This window comes from Tinamus guttatus, unplaced genomic scaffold (genome assembly GCF_059628265.1).
Source record: "Tinamus guttatus ecotype Peru unplaced genomic scaffold, ASM5962826v1 Tinamus_guttatus_pri_ptg000264l, whole genome shotgun sequence".
NCBI lineage: Eukaryota > Metazoa > Chordata > Aves > Tinamiformes > Tinamidae > Tinamus > Tinamus guttatus.
Window position 1 is genome coordinate 537,102 of NW_028288798.1, and position 26,268 is coordinate 563,369.

General features: G+C 39.0%; 1 protein-coding gene and 1 long non-coding RNA gene across 2 annotated transcripts in view; both read right to left on the bottom strand.

The window, feature by feature from the left end:
- Window positions 1–26,268, bottom strand: part of LOC148594267 (uncharacterized) — a 507,147-nt gene that overhangs the window by 993 nt on the left and 479,886 nt on the right. The window lies entirely within an intron of this gene.
- On the bottom strand, window positions 117–20,686 carry TMEM242 (transmembrane protein 242). The gene is made up of 4 exons (XM_088527216.1): window positions 20,581–20,686; window positions 18,470–18,570; window positions 12,531–12,668; window positions 117–389 (listed from the first exon to the last, which is right to left on the bottom strand). The coding sequence occupies exons 1-4, from the start codon at window positions 20,684–20,686 to the stop codon at window positions 291–293; spliced, it is 444 nt and encodes a 147-aa protein (XP_088383342.1). The 3' UTR covers window positions 117–290.

Here is a 26,268-nt window from a genome sequence, read left to right on the forward strand (position 1 = left end):
AGTTGTTGTAAGATAAATTCTATTTTTTCCAAGATGGATACAACTCATCTGGGATTTCCTAACAAATCAATTATATCAAACAGGCTGAAGATGTACTAGCAAACACGGCATAATATAAATTGTTTTTTGTAAACTCTCTTGTTGTTAGATGTTCACAGGCAAAGCCAGGTTCAGTGAATTCAGTAATTCACTTAGTCTGAGTTATCTTTTTTGTTTTTCAGATGGGACACTTGCAGTAGTTCCCTTGACATTCTTGCTGAAAGGGACGTCTCCAAATTATTCTGCTGCTTTCATTTAGATTTAAGCAAGTCTTCCCATTCTACAGTAGATTCACTTTTTTTAGGAATTGACGGAAACATTGACTGCATTTTAGTTTGGAATTCTTGCATCTATGAAAGAGATTAAAAAATAAAATTAGTCAACTGTTATAAGAAGGAAATAAAATAACACCATGAACCCTGGGCTTATATATCGGCAAAATATAGCGACGTAAGGAAGAGGTAAAAATACTTAAATAAACAGAAAATCAAGTCCTTCCCTCTAATTATGTTAGTTCAAATAACTACACAACAAAAGGGCCCACAACAATCCTCCCCTTTTTTCTCGCTTTTAACACTTGCAGTGGATTAAAGGCTCAAATGGTCTGTTCAGGGATTTTAAAGGAATAAAAATATATTGCTCAGTTCTGACTTAATTTTGGTCTACCTACAAGACCATAGGTGACAAAGCATAATCTGGTTAAACTTTTAAGTAATAGTAGGAAGGAAAAAAGATTCCTAAATACATATTACAGCATGCTTTTCTTTTACCGTTGGTAAATTAAAATGTTGGCTGCAAATAAAAATATTTCTGCTTTAATATTCTATGTATAAATACATAAACACCAGTCAACAAATCGATATCTGATTCAATAGTCTTGGCATGCTAGAACTTACATTTTATTTCTTTCTTTAAAGATCATTTATTTTTCAAGATACATAGATTTAACAAGGTCCTTTTTTTTAACATATAGAATCTTTTTGAAGTATAGATGTTGAAAAAGCAAAACAGTGAAAAATCCTGTTACATAAACAGCAGGATGTACAGGGAAGTTTTGGACTACTATTTTTAGGAAGCGCGTTACAGACTCTATGACATTCTTGCTCGGAAGGCAGGATGTGATATTCAAGCACTGGATGCAATGACCTCTTGAATACCAAATGCTGTATCTGTTGGTTCATCCCATGGAGAGATTCCGGGAAACCTAGATATTCTGATCAAATCGAAATACATATTATATGAAGAAATAGGCAGAAAATTCACAGATGAATTATCCTTTTTGGTTTATCTCATTTCTGTTTTTAAGTAGTTGTCTGCTGTTTATCCTTTTTGGTTTATCTCATTTCTGTTTTTAAGTAGTTGTCTGCTGTTTACCCCAATCAGATAGCTGTTATTAATTATCATTCTTTCTTAAAAAAATCTTAGCTTTTGTCTCCAATAGTTCCTAAACAAGTATTTTTGCTAGTTATTTAAAATAAAAATCCTCTTATGGACACTAATATTTCCAAGGATACAAACATCAGAACTGATATAGAACAGCCCGCATTACATTAAACAATTGCTGACAATTAAATACATTTACATTAGAAAACGCTTTTAGGAACTTTAGCTTTTTTTTTTCTTTTATCCTCTTTAATTAAGTTACCCTATTTCTCTCATGTGTGCAAACTGTTCAATAAACATTTTTTAATTTCTAAAGAGTCAATCAACTTCTTCTACTGTTTGCTCTTGTTCTGAGTACATATCTAATTCTAGCCATTTATTTTTTCTCCTTCTCCTCTCACTGAGAAAATTAGGGCAGCCTTTCATTAGGACCTTGTTTTGGATTACTAAGGTATTTGCCCTGTCTCTTCTCTTTCCCCAGTGTGAGAGCCTCTGACAGCAGCTTTTGGGTTCCTTCCTCCCACGTACACGTTTGTGCTTCTTTCTATCCTGACTGTATTTCTAAACCCTAGCCACCTTTCTGCCTGCCTTCAGAGCTCCTCTAAAAATCACTTGCCACACTGCATGGAGAATACTCTAAAAAAGTAACAATTCTTTGATGCAACAGAACCAGGAGTGTACATGCCCGTAAGTGACCATAAAGACTGCATCCCAAAGCTGCTGTCCCTTTCCTGCCAGTGTCAAGGGTCTGTCTGCTGCCTGCCTGTTCAGCTGTCAAACCTCAGAGGCTTCGAGCTCAATGTCCTGGGCCTCGACTGGCCAGAACATACTTAGCACAGGACTAAATTCAGCCTCCAGGGTAACTCACACAGGTCTCAGGGTTTTGCTTGTTTGCATCTGGATGACAGGACCGCACCAGGCCCACTGCAACCTTACAGGATCTTTGTGGGGAATTCATGCCCTGAACACACGGATGAGAAGCTGCCCTTCTATGCATTGGGCTTACCAGGTCTCCAGTTAGTCTGCTTTGTGGTGAGCCTCTTGGGAAGAAGATGGTGAGTCTAGGTTTATGTGCTAGCAATACTGCATGCAAAGATTGGGACCTTCTATTTACCCGTCCCTTTTAGGGGACGCTTCTGAGCGAGGGAAATGCTGTAATTAAGAACCTGTCTCTTGCCTTGTCATTTAGATTAGATATGCATTAGGATGCCTCTTCTCCCTCAAGTAATCTTCCATATTTCCTGCAGCTTCCACAGTGCACATGCCAGTGGTCCCAATCCAAAAGGTGTTAATTTAATTATAAAAGTAATGTGCTACATACTGAGTAATGGAATATTTGGAAATAATTCACTGAAATAGGTGTTTTGTATTGCTGTCAGCCATCCTGACACTGAGTTACTTGATTCAGCTGTGATAACATCTTCAGTTATTAGTGCAGTACCTCTTTCTGTGGCCTCCAGTATTGTAGGCCACTCTCTCAGACATTGCCTCTGAACCTTGCAGTACATGAACAGTTTTTAACACATTTCTTGATTTAGCATTCCAGCATGCTCTATTCCTCGAGGCAACTATCTGAAATGAATTTCACTCAAGCGAATTTTATTTTTTCATCATAGATACTGCAAAGCTTGACGCTGTTTTTTTTTTTCTGCCAAATAAATCACAGTAACTGTTCCACCTCTGACTGTCAGGCTTTTTTCTAAAAGGGTATCATCTACCTTACTGCATTAAATAATCTGTAATAGCTACAGATCACTGTTATTTTCTTATCTTAACCTAATGATCCTGCCTCAGGTGGCAAAAATATGGGGACCTAAAAGCATCTTCCATTTAATAATGTCTTTTTAATGCACACCGTTGACAGAATGTCACACAAAAATTGGGATAAGGCTATTACTGAGAGCACTTACATGGCCGTTCATATTAAAATGAAGGAAGAAGCAGTAAAATAGTCTTTATGAATTCCAGAATTAAAGTTCTAGAAATGTTCTCTTTAATGCCTGACATTCATAATAGGCCAACCCAGATTGTAGGCATTACTCGTCCTTTATTTTAGTAGGTGTACTAGTAAGAACTGCTTACATTGGCTTTCAAGTGGAACGAGGTTAGGTGCCCAGGAATACCGCCTGGCAGCAGAATGCAGCACCATATATCCCAATCAGCCACCTTCCCTTTCACGTGGCATCAAGATGAGACAGGCTGCCCTGAATTCAAGAGCATCAGGGAATATTGTTTCTATCACCTCTTCCCAAATCTTAACATGTTTGCCCTCACCCTTGGCAGGAAATGCTCACCGAGGTCTGCATATAGAAATAGCAGGTTATCTGCAGAAAAAGGGCAAGCCTTGAGCCCCTCGGGTACTTCAAGAGCAAAGCGGGCAGCTTCCTGCCACAAGGTAATCCCCTGAATCTCAAGGTAAAAGGGAATACTCGCTGCAGGGTAACTCGTGCCAGTTTGCAAGCTGACCTCTGACATGAGCATGGGAAATTGTGCTCTGCTCCATATTCTTAGCTCATTAACTTGATTGGCAAAGGCACCATGAGTGTTCAGGTTATTCAAAATTACAGGTCTAAGAAATTGGCACTCAGAGGGTCAATCATGGCTCTACCCTTCATAATACTTTAATTATGCTACGCTGTGCCATCATAGTGGACTGCTTACAACCTGTTTTCTGATTCCACTGTCTTAGGTTTGCATAGATAATGTGGCTGAATTTTGTTAAATATCTAGAGAAGAGCTCATATTAATCCCCTATCCCACAGAGACTTATGCACATACTTAAATTTACGTAAATAGTTTCTCTGAAATCAGAGGTCCATTTGCAATGCCTAAATGCAATGCCTAAAATTACACATACACATTTTACAGAAATGCATCCCTTAGAAATCCTATATAATCATGTAAAACAGGTCCTGCACTTTTACAAAAGGAAACTGACATGAAAATAATCCGAAATAAAGTGAAATTTACGGGGGGGACAGGACTATCTTTATTATATAAAAAGAAGCTATTGTAGTTCTAAAATCATTATGCATTTACCTCCTAAAGCTACTATATCTTCCGACTCAAATTCCTGGTAGACTATAGGGAGCTGTCAGGTAACAGGGATCAGGCTGTCCTTTTGCACTGAGGCATAAACAGGTCAGCCCCAGGAATACTCTCCTCCTGTGGCTTTTCCTGTGACATGCAGCTGCCATGTTACTCATGTATCCATGCATTTCGCAAACTGGAAGTTGATCTGTACCACAAACATGTTTTAGTAGCCCCCTTCCATGCCTTATCTGGTTTAATTTCTACATGAATGTCACTTAACTCCCAAAAGTGGGACTATTAACCTGGAAGTGTCTTTCTATACATCTGTAGTAAAAGGAAGACGATGTCAATCCAATAGAAAATCCTGAAGAAAACAGAAGTGTTCTGGTTTAAGTTTGGATTACTTCGAACATACAAAAAAGGAAGCTGTTAGCTAATTATGATCAATATGAAAATAATCAATTAATTTAGATATACAATGACGGTGATTTTGTAAATCACATTAAAGAGAAGTTTCTTCCTTAGACTGTGAGAAGTATGAGTATGCTTTAAAACTCTATAAAACGTCACACTGATCTTCCCGCAATAAAGTACCAAATACTTAAGTTTTTGAAGTGTATGTGGTATCTCAAAGCAGATGAAAAAAACAGATGAAATTCTTCATTCTCAGTGCTCTTTCCACTGATTTCAGTGATGCTGCAAGACGCTGAATATAATGGAGCCAAGTTTGGATTATACCTTCTTGTCGCAAAAGGCTTTTGTACCATGTGGAAAAAAACAGAGTGGAATACTTTTAAATTCACTGAGAAGCATGCCATATATTTCTGCAGAATCTTATTGCATTATATGTAAGCAATTACTGTGTTCTAAGATTTCAAATCTGGGATGCTGAAAAGGACACCTGCATGATGAGTGTATTATGGTGTATCAGTCATTGTTCCTTAGTTTGCATTTCAAAAAATTAATATTGATGTAATTTGTCTGAATTAAATAAAAAACATTGAATTGTCTGCAGGTAAGACAGTTCTTGAAAAAAAAAAGGTTAATCCAAGTAATTTTTATCCTCTCCATGTATAGAATTTACATTTAGGATATGCATAATGTGTGAGATTCACAGTTGCAAAATAGCCAAAGCAAAACCAAAACGCTCTTAAGAGACACATTCACCCTGACTCCTGGAATAGGGCTGAATTTCATGCGAATAAACCTGTCAGAGTTAATGTGACACAAAGAACCAGGATGTTATAGCTGGGCACTTTCAGACAAGCAGAGCATCTGGGGTCTTTGACCGCAGAAGCTTAAGTGCCATATTGCCACACTTAAACGCACAAAGCAATCCCCTACTACTAATATTTGGCGTGAATAATTTGCACCAGACTGGCTTTTATTCCAATTTTAGTAATACACATAGACATCTCTCTACAGGTGGCTGAGAAGTGGCTCAGCAGCTGCTCCACTTACCGGGAAGCAGAAGTGCCCCACAGAGGCGATCGGAGACCCGAGGGTCACTAGTTTGTTCTATCTAGCTTCTTGGCACATTGCTGGCAGTGAGCAGCTAAAAGTCTCTTCCAAGACACAGTAGAAAAAATCCTAAAAAGCCTCTTCCTATATTCTTGAAATAATTCTTTGCAGCTGTTGTTATTGATGATGCAAATATAAATGCAAGAGCTTTCTCTGAGATCAGCAGGAAAATGATGAACTCATTCCTTGAATAATTATCCTGCTTTATCAAGTATACAGTGAAGTTCACAGGGCTTTTTTTTTTTTTTTTTTTTTTTTTTACTTCTTGGATAAAATACGCACGGAACATATGTGTGGAGGCAAGTCGTCTCTATGCTAAACTAATTAGGCAACATAAGCTTTGCAGAAAGATCTTGCATAAACTGGAAGATGAAGAAGTTGTATTTTTTAAGATATTAATTTTGAGTAGGTATTGAGGAGCTTAAATAATTTTAAGCAAACTGAACAGGCTTGAATCACATTGAATTATACGACCATGAAACAGCAAAGAAAGAGTATGCTTTTACTACACCATCAAGTGTAAGCATGATAAGGAATAGAAACTTCAGGGGTATCATTCAAGTGAGAATTAAATACAGCTGAAAATTAAAAGTAATAACAACAAAAACATGAATTTCATGGTTCCAGGAAACACACTGTTTTTATGGAAGCATTTGTTCATTTACCAAATACCATAAAAATGTCAGCCCCTGCAGTATTTCTATGCTTGGTTGAGATCTACAGATCTTAATGTAATTTACAGTGACAAGGACAAAATAATCTTCAAATTTATTTTCTGAAATTATTATTTTATGTTTGAAATTCATTCATCCTTAATGCAAACACTCCTTTGTGTATATATATTGTGCCTATGCTTATGGACTCTCAAAATTAAATCAAGTATCTCTTAAAAAAGATAGGATGACTGGGTGGGTGTATTATTCCTGTTTTGCTTCAAATGATGTTAGAGGCTAGATTTCCTTTAAAGATAAGCAACAAGCCTTGGAAATGCCCTTACCAATAAAACCATGGCAAGTATGTATTTTAATTGCTTTAGCTCTACACAGCTGTGCAATTGTTTTAGATTGTTAACATTTTTGAAGCTTAAGATCAATGAAAAACAGGATATTTCATCAGGAGTCACCATAAAGATGGTAAACTAATATTTAATAACTATATTAGTCACAAGTCAATATGCAATTCTCCTCAGCATTTTCCCAGCTTTCCACAGATGTGTAAGCAACAAGATACAGTTTCACAAACCTACACGTGAATCCTCCCAGCCCTTTTCCTATGGGAAAGGATGCTTTTATTTCTGAGGAAATAAAACTTAATTTATGGAGGACATGACGAGCAAAAAGACTTTTAAAGTTTGATTTATCTTGTTCGTTAATTGTTGAACATTTCAGTCTGCAAGTGCTGAGGGCACTGTTCTGCTTTTAAAAGAAGACTCACAATCAGGTGATAGTAAAAAATTAAGGATAAAATAATAGCTATTCATAGGTATGTTTTAATACCTGTCAAGTATTATATAGCTGGAAGTTTAACTAAAATCAGCAATAAGAAAAAAATCCCACCTTATTTAAAAATTCTGTCCCTCTAAAGTAAGATTTTACAGCCTAGCTGTAACTTCTAAAAAATTGTGAAACTAACATTTTCACTGTATTTTCTGCAGTTGACAAACTGCAGTCATTATTCTGTAAGGGAACTGGAATTAAACGTAGTATAAAAGTCATCAGCAGTAGATATTTTCAACTGAAAATAATTGCATTGTGAAGGTGCTTAGAATGAGTGTGCAGTGACTGTAGGGAAATTTTTTACATGTGATTCAAGACTTAAGTACTCATCCAGAAGCTCTCTTTTGATGAAATAATCTTTCATAGGATATAGTGATTCTATTTAATCAACGAGATGATTATCATCATTAATTATTCCTGATAAATATTCATACTGGATGCAGTATAGGAGTAGATTTAAATGGTGTAGCTTGACAATCTGCTCCATGGGAGTCAGACTCTGAAACTCCTCTAGAGTCAGAAGACTGACAATCAGGGCAAGAAGAATCAAACACTCAGGGTTGTGGAGATGGATCAGGAAGGACTTCTTCAAAAAAAGAAAAAAGGAAAAAAGAGTAATTTATTTCACAAACGTGGATCCAACCCGTAACACTCATTAAAACAAGCCATCAACATGGTGCCTGTCTTACTTTTATAGACATCCAAGATGTAAAGTTCCTGAGTCAAGGTAAAAAACAAAAAACAAACCTTTGATACCTCTGTGTTTCCCATCAAAAACCGTCAGCCCACTGTGCCATAAGTTTACAGTTTCGTAGTTGAGAGAGAGATAATACCACGGTGTTAAAGTTATTAGATAGCAAATATACATGTTAAAAGTGCAGACATTTCCCTTTCTATTGCATATATCAGTTATGAAACTTACATTTAAGATTATGCATGCTTTTATCTATTAAAATACTTCGGGTGTGCCTAGATGAGTATCCTAGTTCAGATAGGAGCCTGAGCTCTTCTGAAGCAAATCTCCCTTGCATGAACTGGATTCCTTCAGGGTAAAACTAAACTGAAGATGTGTTCCAGGAATGCACCTCAGCAATTGAGCTGAAGGACAAGGCCAGAGTTAGTCCAAATCAAGAAAATCAAAAAAAAACAAAAACAAAAAAACACCCAAGCAAGCAACCACCAAAACCCACTGAAAGGGGATGGACATCAGGTTCTCAGCACCAGCTGTTTTGCTGACCCAGTCCTATTGGTCTGTGGTGCTTGCTGATGTAAACAGAGCTTCTATGCCCTGTGATGAACAGAAGTGGACACAATTTGAATCATGTTCCCAAGAGCCTGCAGGAAGCAAGTTAAAAGTCATGCTATTACTGACAGCTGGGTAAGTTCTGAAAAGGGGCACACTTGAGAAGAGTGAACCTATACTCCTAGGTACTGAAAATGTAGATTTCATTTTTCATGAATAAAGATAGAGTTTAACCTCCTGTAAGATCAAATCCTCACTGATCCATCACTTCATGATTTAGGGATACGAGTTGACTGGAATTTAGGAGGGTTTACTACTTGCGCACCTATTCTTAGATTACAGCAGTGATAACTGCAGTCAGGGGATATTAACAACCTAACCTGAGACAGCATAAAATCTTTTATATCCCTTATAAACAGATAAAGATACGTTGCTTACTATCACTCCTGGGATTTCACGCTGGTGTAAAGAGCAGCAGACTGTAAAGCTACCAGGAACCACCTCTAACAACAAAGTCATTTAAGAGCTGGAAGTAGGCACTGTCACAGCAGTTTTAAGAACCAATATTAAAAAAAAAATAAAGAAAAGGCAGCATTTTGGCAGCAACACCACACAAAACCACTGCTCCTGGATGAAGCTAACGGCAGCCTTTTGCAACTACCGCAACGCTGGTTTCCAAAGCCGTGGCTGTAGGAGAGCCACCGCGGTGAGCGCTGAGGCTGGCCGGAGGGAAGCACGGCCTGGCACTTGGCAGCTGAGGATCACAAGCCAGACTTATTATTTTTTCCCTGAAAAAGCAGAAGCTGTAGCAGTTGTTTGGAAAGTGAACATCTGTGGTGCTTACCAGTGGAATTTTATTATGTTTAATAACTGGGTATCAGCAGAGTCTCTTAGCTGTGAGCAACACTGTTACCAGCAGTACTGGGGTCAGCAGGCTGTGGCCCAGCTGAGTGCAGGTGCTAACAGGGCCAGAGGACTGATTAGCAGCTCCCCACAGCAGCTGGGTACTGTTCAGGGCAGGTTACGTGAAGAGGGAGGGCAAAATGCTCTGCCCGTCCAGCTGCCAAAACTTCCAACATTAATTCAGCAGAGATTCCCCACAACCAACTGAACCAAGCTTCTTCTAAGGTACATTGAGTACAGCATGTTCAGCAGATAAGGCCTGTCTTAATTTCACAGTTTTTAAGTCTGTACTAGGTATGTTTTGACTTGACTGTATTCAAGTCAATACTAGGTTTGAAATTGTTACTTATACTTCTATAGGTCTGCTGTGCTACTACCTGCATGTATTGCAGAGCAACAGAAGCCAAGTACACTGAAGAGCCAAAATATTTTTATTCAGGTAAATCTGTAGTAGCACCTATTTAAAAAACATTTAACTAGAATGAAAATGTTTGTGTGAAAACATTGAGCTCAGTGTCTGCTGTGGTTTGAACAAGCTATGTATTAAGAAGCTAAATTTCATATAATAATAGTTTCTGTGAATAGTTTCTCATCATTTGAATTTTATTCATTTTATATGGTTATCTGAAAGTATTTGACTCTATTTTTTCCACAGAAGTTAGTATTTTAACTGATTTTATTTTTAACTCTGGTCACATGATTGTAATTAAGCGGTTTTAAAAGAATCCTCTTCCTCTGATAAATAACTGGCCCTTATTAAAATGACTATATGTCTAAGAATCCAGAACTAATGATGCATTAGCTAGCTTGTAACCCTTATTTGCAGGCAAAGCTCTCACCTGTTCAGGAAAATGGTATTTAAGCTCTAAAATAGTCTGGATATTTCACTTTCTTTAGTTTTTGCACTTCCAGATATTTTAAAAATACATATTTGATTTTAACAGACACATAGTAAGGCAGAAAAATGAAAGGCATGTCAGCAAATTTACAAATGACAATTTTTGCTTATGCAGTAATGAGTAGCATTATCATATGTGTTTCCTTCCTGCAGTGGAAATTAAAAGTCTACAGTAAATACAAAATTTAAAAAATGTTCATCAGCAGACAGCAGGAAGAGAACTGTTCAAAACCACATGCTGATAAGGTCTCTTGAGAGAAGTATGCTTCCTTCACTCTCTGGAGTTTTTAACTGTCCAATACTGTGAAACCTGAAATCTTCACAACAGGGCACTAGCAAGAGCCTGTTAAGTTAAAGCTTTCCCCCATCTCCTTTTCCTTTGTCAAATATGATCACAAATCAAATATGATTACTATTGTAATCAATAGTACCACAGTACAGAATAGAGTACAGGATATTGTAAGATACAGCTAGGAACCTAGTAGTCTCTAAAATGCTCTGCATTACCTTGCAGACTTAGGACACAAGAACCACTGCTATCAGGAAGTTCTAGGGTCCCTAATTCAGACTGTGACGTGGCTGGAGCTTGGTCATCTCAAACTTGCAGGGTTTTCCCTGTCAGATAATCTCAAGAAGAGCCTCACAGGGAAACCAAACAACTGTGGGCCCAGGACAACACTTCTCAAGGAAATACTTTTTTTTTTTTTTTCCTCCCCTCCTCCAGCTAAGTTTTTTATCATAAACTGCCTACTAGAGCCAAATTCTGCTGTACTTCAGCAGGGCCAGAAGTACTGAATGGAAATAAGGATCAGCATCATGATGTGAAATCATGCTCTGAATCCTTCTGGCTAATGAAACAGCTGACAGTAAACGGTGTGGACTGTTGTAACTCAGCATGCAGAGAGTATAAATTGGCACTCCTGCTCTTCCTCCTCCTCCTGTACTATTTCATAAAAGCCTGACAAGGATATATGTTTAAACAAAATGTTTTGCAGCTTCCTGCTATGTCCTGCTGTGCTTTACTGACTCCTATTAAGAATCGGTGCTGGAAACTAAGGGACTTGTGATTATCCACTGGAATCCGTTATCCATTGCTCTTGGACCCCAAATCCTTACTTAGAAAATTAATTAGCAGAGTGGCCATGAAGTGAGAATTAGAATAGGGATATTATTGAGGATGGCATCATGATGGAGTGTAAATTTTCTCCCCTTTTGGTTTTGGGAGATCAGGAAGTGCTTTGCTGACTATGTAAGTAATTTGTCAAAGAAGGTAAAGAAGTTGAGCTTGCCAAACTTAGGGCTGCAGGGAACCGTTAAGTCATGGTATGTTACTAGGAGAAAACTAAAACGCCTGCAGGAACTTTAGTGTCCATGCTCACTGCTGTGAAGTGCTGGAACACATGCAGTTTACTAAAGATAGCTGCGGCCCTTGGGACACAGAGATGCTTCCTCAGTTACTCTGCCTCAACACTGCCTATTAAGGAACTCCCCTCTATTAAACACGCCACCTCAAATTCGTGCCATTTTGCCCCTTCCAAGAATGCACTACAAAAAAAAGCAATTTTCTTCTCCATTTTTCATGGGTCACTAGTGCCCTGATGCAAAAAGTGAAACTTTGACCCAGAAAGACATTGCCCTAAAGATAGGATTCAGTGGTTAGCCTTTAATTCAACAAGCATAGAAGACAGAGCTGGCGGCTACTATTTTAGTCTTGAAAGTAGAACAGTGACTGCTTTGTGCAGGATCTGAAACATTATGCTTATAAGCACAAGCAGGACTAAACTGCTTCTCCTCCAAAACTACTGTCTCCTACAACATCCTGTTTGTGGGAGATGCAAAAAAAAAAAAAAAAGACTTTCTGCTATACATATCTCTGGTTAGCCACTGTATGTGCAGGGAATGAGGGGATACTGCTGGGCTAGCGTGGCACAGAGATTTAGTGAAAACATGGCATATCTAGATGACTTGCCCAAGGAAAAATATGGTATTTGAGGGGAATGTAGTTGGTACTCACACTGTGAACTCCCAGAGCTTTCCAGATGGCAAAACTCAGCAATCCAACTCCACACCACGCGTACAAGGAGCCCCATCCTAGGGCTCGTAAGGCCAGCGATGAACCGCTCTCCGGTAACGCGGCTGTGGCAGTGATACCCTAAGATTCACAAAATGAAGTGATCAAGGGAACAGAAATTGCAAAACAAACAAACAAAAAGCCCTGTAGACTAAAAAAGTTAAAACACTGCTCTAAAAGTTTGTCTGATACGCCAGGTGTACTGGTGCAGCTACGGAAACTCTGGTAGGGCCCCAGAGAGCCCAGCAAGGGGCACACAGTCTATCTTCCCACCAAACGCTGATGAGATGGCAACTTGGCACGGTCTGGAGCCCTACATTAAGGCACTGCAGGTTCATGGGTTCTTTAAATAGATTTAGCCATCTTCCAGGGCTTTCTTTGCCTCGCTCATATTAGCTTCCAGGAACAGGTTTCAAGGTCACCAGAAGCACCTGAGGATGATTTTTACTGCCTCAGAAATACTTCAGTCAAGTGTTTTGTGGGCGTAACAAATGGGCATTCAGTTATTCCACCAGCCAAGACACAAAACAGGTCAGAAACAACAGCATGCATTTTAAACCATTTTTTACAGTTTTTATAGAGTACAGGTATTACAGTTCAGATACTCAGGAGTCATCCACAAGCCATGTTCCCATAGCATAAAGCGCTTCACTTGGAAAAACCATCCCAGGCCAAGAAGAATGGTGCCTCAGTCATGGTGGACCCCCCAACACGATGAGCCCTTCCCGCCGTGGCACACAAACGCACAGTGCAGCTACCAAGGGCACAAGCTGTGCGCCAGTTGGCACCGAACAGTTCACGCTGCAAGTTCACAGTTAGCCAGACACTCTCACCACGTGGCTGTGGTGAGATGCCTGCCTCAGTGTATTTATTTCCTATCGTACAGCTGCAATCCATGAACCCTAGAATAACAGTCAAAGAGACAACATCCTCCCTGCACTCCTGGGGTAAATATCAGCAAAAGAGCTTATTTTCCTCATGAGTTTCACTGTTCAATTCTTCACACAGAAACACAGATCTTAGCAGAAAATAGTTAAGACTCATATACGTAGTCCTTACACAACTGAAGAGTCTTATTGGGCAACCTCCAAAAAAGGACAATTATTGATCGATTATATAAAATCAAGGAGTAGGATATCAAATGAGTGTACAAGCACACAAATATATTCAATAAAAAATACTTAATTTATAGCCTAAAATTCTGAAAAGTAAAATTAAAAAAATCCTCCAAAACATGCCACACACCTGCACTTTTCTAGTCTTTTTTCATCACAAAAATAAAGCGGGAAAAATATCTTGCGTTTTCTCTTAAAGGTTTTTCTAAAGATTTGAATTTTGCTCTTTCTTCTTTGATGTAATGAAGCAAATGTACAGCACCTATTCTTACGGTATTTGGGCAAGGCAATAGCATCAGTATTTTTTTTTCCCTTGGCTTTGTATTTATCAGAATGTTAAAATGATCCCTAGACAATCCTCAGCATTAACACTTGTCCTTAGGATATCCTCCTAGACATAGTTGTCCAAGGACAGAAGCACACTTGCAGCACCATCTTGATCTTTATTTATTCTGATTTGCACATCCCAAAGTGGAAGCTGGTACAGACAGTCTAAACACATTAAGCCCTGTCCTGACCTGATGTGTGCCCAGTCTAAAATCTGGGCATCACGCACAGACATAAATTATAAGAGATCTCACCACTAAACTATGTCTTGTTACTGCTTTAACATAACTAATACACTTCATAATTCTTTCAGTAGAAATTGTATTGAATACATTTAAAATTAGACAACTGAAATAGGAATAATGTCATAAACATATACAACAGTTAGAATTTCTTTGGTTTAGAAGATGGGGAAAAAAATGACAGAAATATTCTCCACACACAATCTTTAAATAGACATCATTATCTGCAAAAATTGCTGGGGGTGGAGGGAGAGAATGCTATTTAAATGCTTGATTGCCCCAGAGAAAAAGCAAAAATGGAAACAATTGATCTGGCTTTACTGACAGCAGTGTCAAAGGGTGTTCAGTCACAAGCTGGTTCCTCAGGGGTACTAAGTACACAGCATGAGATTTCTGTAAACAACATTGTTTGTCATGTGATTATCAGATATGCTGATTTGCTGTTCTAAGCATCAAGAAAGCTGATTAACAAAATGCTAAAAAAAGAAAAAGACAACAGTCAAACAGTATGGAGGAAAAACATGTCGCCAACAAAAGAGCATTTTTAAGAGACCAGAGTTTTATTCACAAGCTTGTTATTCTATGTACACATTATTTTCATTTTTTTTAAAGAAACTCTTCAATTTAATAAATAAGCTATTAGAACAATGCTTGAGTCTTTTTATAAAATAGACAACGAAAATATAGGTCAGAATTAAGCAATTTGGTTCCCAAAATGTATGCTTCGCATTACATCTAGTTTTCTGGAGGATATCACAGAATCCCAGAATGGTTGAGGTTGGAAGGGACCTCTGGAGATCACCTAGTCCAACCCCCCTGCTCCAGCAGGGACACCTAGAGCACGTGGCACAGGGTGGCATCCAGGCGGGTTTGGAAGATCTCCAGAGAAGGAGACTCCACAACCTCTCTGGGCAGCCTGTTCCAGGGCTCTGTCACCCTCACAGGAAAGAAGTTCTTCCTCACATGGAGATGGAACCTCCTGTGTTTCCACTTGTACCCATTACCCCTTGTCCTATCACTGGCCACCACCGAGAAGAGCTTGGCCCCATCCTCCCCACATTCTCCCCTCAGGTACTTGTATGTATTGATCAGATCTCCTCTCTGTCTTCTCTTCTCTATATGAGCAGGAAGGAAGAGAACGGATTTTTTTTTTCTCCAGACATGGGCTTCGGTTCTGTAACTGTGCTCTTGTGGATAAGATCTGTGTCTGAAAGGAAGCTCTGCTGTATTCAAGGTGCCTAAAATAAATGGTACGCTCAACTGCTTTGGTTGATTGCATTCACTTTGCTCGGTTTTATATGACTTAGCCAACTGTAAAATTAAACACCTGGATAAATGCTGGCTACTGGACACTTGCTGTGGCATCTTGAGCATTTAATTTTACCCTGTGAAAAGAATCATTTCTTAATTGAAGATCTCTGCAGCACTTCATCACAAAACAGAAGTATGTAATCTCAGGTTTGAGTAAATTTGTGCTCTGGATTTACAAATGCTTATAATATTTTATTAACTTCACTACAAATGAAGGCGTATAGTAAATTCAATTTCCACATTATTTTTTGCCCATAACTTGACACTATCCTGTGAGACTAGGGTCTTATACTTTAGCTTCCTTGAAAGCTCAAGGTAGTCATGAAGCTTACAGTGTTGGCACAGCTTTCCCACCACATGGCGGTGTTTTCTTCCATAAACTATTTAAATTTGCCCAGGCTGTATTATGCTTGCTTCTTGTTTCTGCTTTGACTTGAATGCTGCCGTTTCACACACACAACAGCTGGCACAAGCCAGCAAAGATGCTGAGAGAATAAATCTCTTGCCAATATCGACTCTTACATCTCATCCCACAGCTTCATGACAGCAGTCACTGCAGTCACCAGTGAAATGGCATCAGAAGACCAATCTGGACTAAGACTAATGCAGGGGAAAAATAAGTATCATTAATAGGTTACCACCTCACCAACCTAGGATTGCACACATACAGGGGCAGGAATGAATTACCAGGAACTAAGGCATGATATGGTTGCTTCTTTGAATAGCAATGCTGCCTTATGTTTGCTTGAAGTGACTGAGAAACTATGGCCTCACCTTAACAAGGGTAAAAATAATATTTGGGCATTGGACGTGTAGAAAGGGTAAACTCTAGTTATCGATATTTACGCTTTCATTATTCACCTGCCAGCACTGTGACAAGATGCATTTTCTTCTACACTTCACAGAGTTTGAGGGATGCAGGAATTAAAAACATCGCTAGCAACCCGTTGTAATTCATACAGAGAATAACAGGCACAGATTTTCAGCAAAAAACAAAGAAATAGTATGTATCATTCAGTGCCATTCCCAGCATATATATTCTTGCAGGTCAAGTTCATGTCACCATTGATAAATTTCACACTGATGTTGGGACAGGCCAGACAGCCAAAAATATACAGCACTGAAATTGTGCTATCTTGGAAAAATGCAACACCCAGGAAAAAGTATGTTTAAAAATAATAATAACAAACAAACAAACAGATAGAGAAAAAGCTTCTTTCTTGTAATACATTTCTATAGCTTAAGGAACAACTTCTCATAAAGTTTTACCTATTTCAAATAAGAAACGCACATGTATTGTTACACCTCCCTTTCAGAATCTTAGATTTCTAGAATTAATGATACAACAAGAAGATATAAAAGAAACAAATGGGTAACCTATGTGTAAAGCCAGTGAAACTGCACTTGTATATCAAGAAATTTTAATAAAGCCGTATTTGTAACTACTGCACGATTATTTCTTTTTATTCGTCAAACTGCTTTTTCCTCAAAAGGAAAATTTACACTGTAAGGTTAAAAACATCTGAGTTTTGTAAGGCTGAGAGAATTCAATCTGTAACCTACAAAATGCAATGTTAACTCAGAACGAAGCACAAATAGTTTCTATAAGCATCCTGATTTATTTTCTAAAACTTGTATTTAACTGTATGCTAAAGTTTATGGTTCCAAAAATTCTGCTAGAACTGTGCCTGCTGCCAGAAGACAGGTATCTCCAGCTGCTCCTGCATATAATGGCATTAAAAATAAGGAATCCCCTAAGTTTTCCACTATTGATATCCTCTGTTATTTATTTTCTTACTTAAAGCTGTCAAGATCTTACTATTCATTTTCTGAAAAGACAGTGGCTTCTTCATTTTTGAAAATTACAGTATTGGAAGGAAATTGGGAATTGGCACTGAAAGGCCAGTGGATGAGTTATTTGTCAGTTCTTACAACAAACTAGAGAAGAAAATATGATGGCAAAGGAAAGATACTTCTTAAACCACAAAAGGAGACTGCTCAGTGATCAGATATAAAGTCTCTGATAAACTTAGTGCTATACAAAAGTGCTATATTTTTACTCTTGTGTTTTTATTAAATTAACATGTTAAAAATAACTATGAGTTTTCAGCTCCCTCAAAAATTCTATAATAGTTAATGTATTTTAAGGTTATAGTGGAATAGAGACTGATCAGTTTTACGGGCCTATTTTTGACATGTACAGCAACAGCAAAGTGTTAATGAAGGAAAAAAGTGCTCTTCAATAAGTGTGCTCTAATTTACAGACATGGTATAACTGTTAGTTTTGCTTTGCAGTTTTCTTTCTTTTTTTATAACAGGATACTCAGATTCAGCACTCTATGCAATTGCCTGAGACATAGTTTTTTCTGCCAGATCTCTTTGGACCAATCTACTGCTCATGCTCTTCAGTCCCCTTACATGGCAGGAATGGGACGGAGAGCTCAAATTTTAACTAAATAACTCCACATTATATTTTCCACAATTTTCAGTCTTCCTGCCTTTTCATTCCCACCCCTACTCCACAGCTACCACCCTTCCCAATCCTATATATGAGACTATGGATGATGGAAGTGATGCCAGCTCATGAGAATGAAATATATTCATATCACAGAATCAAAAGATTATGAATTATGTAGCAGTAGTATGATTACAGAGAACAGAGTAAGTTTAATGTTGCTTTATTTCAACTAATCCAAAGTACCAAAGTATTAGGCAATGTCAACTCCAAATTGATTTTTAAATTATCCTATTCCTCTTTACTTCAATTAAGCCTAATACCATCAACTTTGTACAGCTAAATCCCACATGTATCACCATTTCTATAGGGAATTTTATGCATTCTTTTCCCTGTGCATCATAACTGGAAAGCAACTTAAAAGGAACAAACCTTACTGAACCAGTTTGGATTCTTCTTTTTTGCCATGGCAAGTGTCGTGCCAAAACCTGCTATCATTCCTGCTGTAGCAACTGTACCTAGAAAAATTCCACCTGCCAAGAAAAGTTTAAGAAACAAAAATGAAAACTTTTTTTTTTCAAAGGAGAGAAAAAAACAAAAACTAGAAGTAAAACATGAGAAATGAAGATCGAAACTTATCTAAATTACTTTAGACTACTTTTACAAACTGTGTATTGAAATAAACGCAATCCCATAGTGTTATTTTCAGGATGCTGTAAATATTCTGTGCCTTTATGGGCATGCTTTTGAAATTATCTACAGCATACATAGTTATGTGCTCTATAATGAGTTTTGACTATAATACAGACAGTATATTTAAACTGCTCATTTACTGTGTGAGTTACAGCATCACTACCTTAATTAGACACGTGAATTTTACAAATTAAAAGCTTCAAGGAATAGCTTCATAACAAAGACTGAGTCTAAACTTCCATTCAAAAGTGTCTTCACACATGTAACCCGCTTGGATGCAATCCTGTGCCATGTGCTCTAGGTGACCCTGCATGTCCAGGGGGGTTTGACTAGACGAACTCTAGAAGTCCTTTCCAACCTTAATGATTCTATGATTCTATGATCTGTCAGAAGATGCCAAAGGGAAAGGAACAGTTGTCAAGGCTATTTGCACTAACTCAATATGGCAAGCGAGAAAGAATATTTTGAAAAAGTGCATTTTAAAAATTAATGACCAGTGCATATTTTTCAAACCATGCAAAACAAAAATCATTAAAATCCCAAGATACCTTTTCACAATACTTCTCCATTTACCCTGTTCCCTTGGTATCCTCTCTCAGGATCTCCTTGTTCCATGACTATGCCTCACCCTTCCCCTAAAGGGAGACCCAATTATTTTTGCTGCATCACTTGTTACTTCCAGTGGTCATCTGAGAACTTGCCAGTCACTGAGGTGACTGTGCTATAAGCAACACTTTGCTCTAGTCCTCCAGTTCCCCCCATAAAGTAACATTAGCAGAAAGCCCTCCCGAGATAAAAAGAATCCGCCACTTTTTAGTTCTTCTGAGCATTTCCGAAGTCACTTGGGCTCCCTTGATCCCTTCCAGTTCTTGCATCAGAAAGGAACATGTAGCTATAGTGCATCAGAAAGTGCCTTGGCACAAAAGACTGAGCTGCCTGTACAAAAGCAGCTCAATTCATACGAGAATCCTTTTTTTTTTTTTAATTAAAAACTGCCCCAAATAGGAGGCAGAAAGCCAAACATAATCTCAAGTCTCAGCTTGCTTTTACGAGTTACCATATTAGTGTGAAGAGAGGTTTGCACTATTCATGACAATGATATATAAAGTCTCTCCTCTGGTAGCAAGACCTGAGTACTGTCTAAACTGTGGGTGCTCACTGCATTTTGCATGTCAAGGTTTACGAGCCCACAATGTTTTTTTGATTTCGGAAATAATAGTTGTTTCTAAATCTACTTCTTTCCTCCTCAAAGAGGAGGAACTTGAAACACAGTCCCTGCAAATGGGAAGGAAAGCAGACAAGGGGTAGAAGAAAGCAGGGCTACATGGAGCAGTACCCCTGCACGGGCACGCTTTCCAGACACGTTCCCGGGTATCTGCTGGGGGATATGTCCATGAAATCCCAGGCTGGGAGCGGACTGGACGAGGTGCAGCACCGGGACACGCTCCGCAGGCTGGGGAAGGGCTCCACCGCGGTGACTTGGCGGGAGCTGTGGGAACTACCCGTGCATCTGAGCTCAGCTGTGTCCCTATAAGGGCAAAACTAAGAAACCACGGGCACTAGTTTTGAGCCAAAGAAGAACTTTTATGCATTTTTCCCTCTTCCTCTCCCTGTGTGACCCCTCTCTCCTCGCTGTCAGCGGCGCTCGCCCCTCGCTGCCGGCCGCGTCCAGGCCCCCGCGCAGCAGCCCCGGCCGGCGGGCTCGCCCCGGCCCTCCCGCCCGCGCTGCCGGGCCAGAGGAGCGGCCCGCGGCGCCCGGAGGAGCCTGCCCGGCGGCGCGAGGTGTCCGGCTGCGGCGAGGACGCGTCCTCCCCCGCGGGCAGTGCGCGGGGAGAGGCGGCTCCGCGCACCTTTGACGAGGAAGAGCTGGTCCCGGGGCGCCGCGGGGCTCGCGCCCGCGCGGGGCGGCGCCGCCACCGCCCCGTCCCGCGCGTCCCCGCCGCCCGCCGCCCCCATGGCCCACGAGGAGGCGGCGGCCGCGACCCGGAAAGAGACGGCGGCGGCGCGGCCTCCTCCTCTTCCTCCTCCTGCCTCTCCTTCCCCTCCTCTTCCTCTGCGGAGAGGCGGCAGCCGCTGCGAGGCTGCGGGGTCCGGGGCGGGGAGCGCGTGGCGCTCCCTGCGTAGTGAGCAGTGACCGAGGCAACTGCGGCTCACGGCTGAGCCCAGGCGGCGACTTAGGGATTAAATATGTAATACTGGGGGATATATATACACACACATATACATATGTGTGTGGGTGTGTTTTACATATATAATACGCACACACATATATATAGTTATCGTAGTGGAGTCCTTTTGGTGGTGTTATGTCCTGCCATTGGAGGACTAATTAGGAATGTGTGCCTGTGTTTTATTTTCTGGTATGAAATACTCAGTAACTCCGGTTTCTGATGTAAATGCTCCATAGTAGGAGAGGGGTGGCCGTGGTGCTGCGCAGGTGCAGGTGTGTCTGCCCTGCTGGCCAGCGGGATCCGTGACAAGAAATGATATTTATTCTTTAAATAGAAGACGACATTGTTGTCCTCGACCACTCATTTCCTAAGTAATTGACTGCCTTTAACTGGAGCCACTTTTGTTATTTAGAGAGGCCACATCCTACAGAAGAACTGGTTGTGTCAAAGCTTTATCTGAATCCAGTTCTTTATGGCCCTATTAAAAAAGGGCATCCTTAAAGTCACTTGTGGATATTGCAACATTCCATCCATGTATATGCAAAATAACGTTTACTCCACACACTCTATTCCTCATAGACCTATTTGCAGTACTTCTGAGAAAGTTACTGGTGATTTCCAATGCTAGAAGGAGACAGCATTTCAGAATTGCAGTCTGCTATCTGGCGTATCAAAATCCATTCAGTGTAGAAAGAAGCTGTTGATTATCAATATTGCTTTTCTTTCCTTCCTGCAAGTAGCTGTCACTTCAGGCAAAGCCTTCTGCAGATTTCAGAGGAATCACAGCAATTATTGTGGTTTTAGAAAAGACTTGGAGATATCAGGAAAAAAAAAGTTTTTATCATTTCCTTAGATTTATAACCATTTCATCACCTTCTGAAAGCACTACAATTGAGAAGCAAACTTCTGAAGATCTTCCAGACCCTGTTCCTTTATCAAATGGTATAATAACTTACTAGGATTCAGTAGGGGTGGCTAAAGTACGTTTTAGTATATGACAGCACTTTTAACAGAAAGCAAATAATGTAAATAATTCCAAAACAAGTATTTCTTCCCCAGCTTCCTTCTTTGTACCTCTTCATCATCATTTATAGTCTGTAACTAAGGGTCTAATTATAGGGAAATGGGTTGCTAAGCAAAAATTTAGTATTTTGGGAAACTTCTTGTTCATGGTAGTTCTGAAAACCAATCCAAACCTGTCTTCTAATAGTGCATGTACTGTGTCAGTTAAACAAAATTCTACACAATTAAAAGCAGCTATTGCAAAACAAGTAGGCATTATGTCTGCTGTGCGTCTGACTCATCATCACTAATTCCATTTTCCTAATCTGGAAGGCAACCACTGACCTACAGTCTGCTTCCTTCCTGTGATAAAAGCATCCCAGGACTCTAGACGTTTTAGAATAGCATTAGCACTGTAGATCTTTATAATTTCACCACAAATAATAGTGAAGGCTTCCAGAAAAGCTTAGAAAGGATAGTCTTAGAATAATTGCACAGTGACAATATCAAAGTACTTTTTTTTTTTTTTCCTAAGTGTATATGGGTATATAAGGTATTTGAATATTATTAGTACGTGTAAAATTAAAACCAGAGTCATCCATGTCATTTTAATTGTAATTGTGTCAAGATTACTATTACGTCTGCTAGGAAAATGATTGAACCTCGAGAGATAATAACTTATTTTGTGTGTGTGTGTGTCTGATGATCAAATCCGAGATTTTCTTAACGGGATAGTTTTTTGAGTTCACGTCAATCACTTTCTTTCAAATCTTCTTCTTCAGACCTAGGAAGAAAGAGAAGAGAAAAGAAGGGAAAAAGGAATAATGGTGTTGTTTAATCCTGGTTTGAACAATGCCAGGAGTCTATCTTTAAAAGATTCAGATACGATCTGTTGCTATTAATCATTCACAGACACTTAAATTAGGGCATAAAATTCATGGAATTCACTCTGTCATACTGAATAACTTTAAATTCTCAGTATTATAAAATAAATTGTTCTGCTAAAAGTAAAGCCCATATATTTGTCAGAATAATGTCCATTCAGGTACCAGTATTAATCTCTTTTTGTTCTATAATGAAATGTAATAAAATTCTTTTTCTTTTTTTGTGTGCACCCTATCCAAGATCCTTGCTTTTTTTTTCTCCTTATTTCTTCTCTGTCATTGTTGATGTACATGCAAATAGACCGATCCACATATAGTTACTCAGAATTAAATCAATTATCTTTGTCTAAAATTCATACATCAGATCCATGTTAGTTTGAACCATGGATTTTAATGTATCTAGTCATGAATTGAATGAATCAAATATTAAGGTCTTCATAAAAATCTGTATTCAAATACTTAGATTATATAGGTGATGACAGAATGGAAACCTGCATTACTCTTCCTAATCCAATTTGGCCACAGTCTGAGCTCTTATATCTGCATGACTAGGTTCAGGCACTCTGTGCATGTTGTTCAGGATAGTAATATCCAGGATGCCATGAGCATAAGTGTCACAAAAAAACCCCAAGCAAACAGAAAAAAAGCACAATGGTGAGTGGTAGACTTTTTGCCTATGGTCTTTTTGTTTTATTACAAAAACAAAACTGATACATTTGAAAACAAGTGTGAAGCAACCAGAATTTTCACCTTTTAAGTCACTGTCAATCTCCATTATTCTGAAGCTATGATTAGGATTTCTATGTCAATCCCTGTTTGCATGAAAAATTGGTGAACACTCTCATGGAAGTTCAGAAAAAAATGTACAGTATTGATGAGGTCGGAGTGTGGAAAATGAGTGAGAGAGACAAGGAAGAAAAGAATACGAAAAAAATGCAAAAGGAACTGTTTTGCCTGAATATATGCCCTAAGATTTTTTTTTTAATCCTTGTGAATGTTTAGTATTCCTGGCTGAAAGCAGGTATATCAAGAAGTAAAAACATGGTGTGCAGACTTTGTAACATAATGCTGCTAAGAACCTCAGTCTTTACTTTTGTTTCTCCTGCTCCCCTTCCTTCTGAAGACTAATTTCACTTGAAGGCTAAGGTTGAGTTTGGAACTCAGAAGAGGAAGAGCTACTTTATAAGCTGATGGGGACATAATAAATGCAGTGGTTTCACACATTTACTAAATTATCCGACTGTACAGTTGTACAAACCAGCAATAGATTTGAGTGGCAATGTACAAAATGTCGGCCAGCTGAGTCACCGAGTTCTGCATTTGAAAATGCAGTTCAAAACATACAGGAGGTTGATTCAAGTACTGGTTAAACTGTCATGTTCTGTAACAGAATTTGGTTGTAGAAGAGAATTTGGGAGGGAGCCAAACACTGGTTTTGGAAAGACAGAAAATGCAGCAATTACTGTACTCTTTAGAGCTCAGAGAGTTGAGATTTACCCTTCAGCTCAGCTGAGTGAATGTTCTCTGAATTTTTAAAAACTTCAGTGTTTCTGAAAGTGTCGTGCACTCTTAGCATTGTGCACAGATGGTGGCATGAAGCAGCTGGTTAAGTGTTTTTGAAGAATCTTCTGTTGTGTTTTGTTGTGTTTTTTTTTTTTTTTCTTTTAACAAGGGATAAAAAAGAAGATTCTGACACTACGATTGGGTTTCTACAGGAATCTATGTTTTTACAGTAAATTGCTTACTTTTGTGCCTCTCTTAAAAGTCCGGTATCTGAAATTTCCATGTTCAGAGGGAGTCTCCAGGTCTCTTTACTGCTTCAGAATGAATCTTAAAAAAAAAAAAAATGGTCATTGAATAACTATTTATAGAATTTGACCACATACATCAGATACATCATTTACATCAGTGATCATTTGTCAAGTATAAGAAGAATTACAATACAAGCTTTGCATCTGAGAATTGCAAAACACCTTAGAAATACTACCAGAACTAGCTTCAGAGATTTATGTGGGGGGTGTTTTTCCATTTAAAGAAGGCAGAGTGCAGAGATTCAAGAGTTTGCACAAAGCCCTGTTTTAGTTCTTTAGCAAAAACATGAACATAAGAGCCTGGATCTCCAGATTGCAGGACATCTCCTTTAACCATAGAACTGTGTTTCTCGGTTACAGCTTACTACTTCAGAAGATGAATTTTTTGTTTAATTTCAAATTTATGTTTGCTTGTTCCGGGCACTTGTGGCAAAGGTGAGTGTGCTTCTAAGTTACCTCGATACCATAGTGCCATTGCCTTTTAAAGCCAAAGCCTGGCAGCATTTGAGTAAATGGCAAAAGTCCAATCAGTAAGGGTTTCCCAAATAAGCACTCATGTACGATGACCATTGCCTGGTCAGAGGACTGTTACAGATATTAGGGATGGCGACAACATACGTCTTTTAGGCTGTCATGTGCCTTGGCCTGAGTTCGTGTGGCCCTGGAGAGATCTGGACGCTTGCCGCGTGCCTCATGAAGGTGCAAATGTTTGCCGACATTCCCTCAGCATTATTTTTTTCTGAAGTCACATAAATGTCAAAAATAATTCACCTATTGTGATGGATACATGCATACTTCCTCAGAATTCCCCTAGTTTCTCCATCTATACCTCCATGACTAAATATAGGAGATATTAGGCCTAGCATGTGAGCCAGAAAATATTAAGGATCAAAATTCTGTTTGTGCTGTTAAGCTTGCAAGAGTCTAAGTGACTCACAGGAGGTGTATGAAGTCTTTAAGTATGTCCACAGAAAATGTTCTGAAAGACAAAAGAAAATCTGATCCAGTTAGAAGTTTTCTTGCTTATGCTGTTGGAAAGGTGATTTGAAGTTTGTCCGCAGAAACATGAAGAATTAAGAGTCTTTTTTTTTTTTTCTTTTGCAACTATAGTACTGTTCTGCTAAGTTTTGAAAGGACTTCTTATTTTCAATATCCAAATGAGAGATTTTAGAGTTTAGTACTTAAATCTCCTGCAAAGAATTGTGTATGTGTCTGAATAAAGCAGGAGCCCCTTGTTTAAGAAGCTGTGTCAGTCCTGGACTTTCTTCAAAAATCTTAACACTTTCCAACTTAAATATATATATGTATATATCTATATTTTTTAAAATAAAAAAGGCCAGTTGCATATAGTGTGTACATTTCTAGAATCAATAAGGTACAGAATTTAGAGTACAGAGTTTGAAACTGTGGGCTTAGCCATGCAACCACTGATGTTTTTTGTCCAGGATCAGTTTTAGCCATGTGTTTGGCTTCAGTGAAGAATCAGTTGTTTCTAATTTGAGGTAATGAAAACATTTTCCTAATGAGGCCAGTCAGGCCATGGACCAGGTTATTGCATGGGACAACCCTCTGGAACAGAGATGTTTCCAGTGCTGCTAGGTGGGCGCCTGAACCCGCAACGCAGCGGCAGCACAACTGCTATGCCAACCCCAGGCCACTGGGTGTCCTCA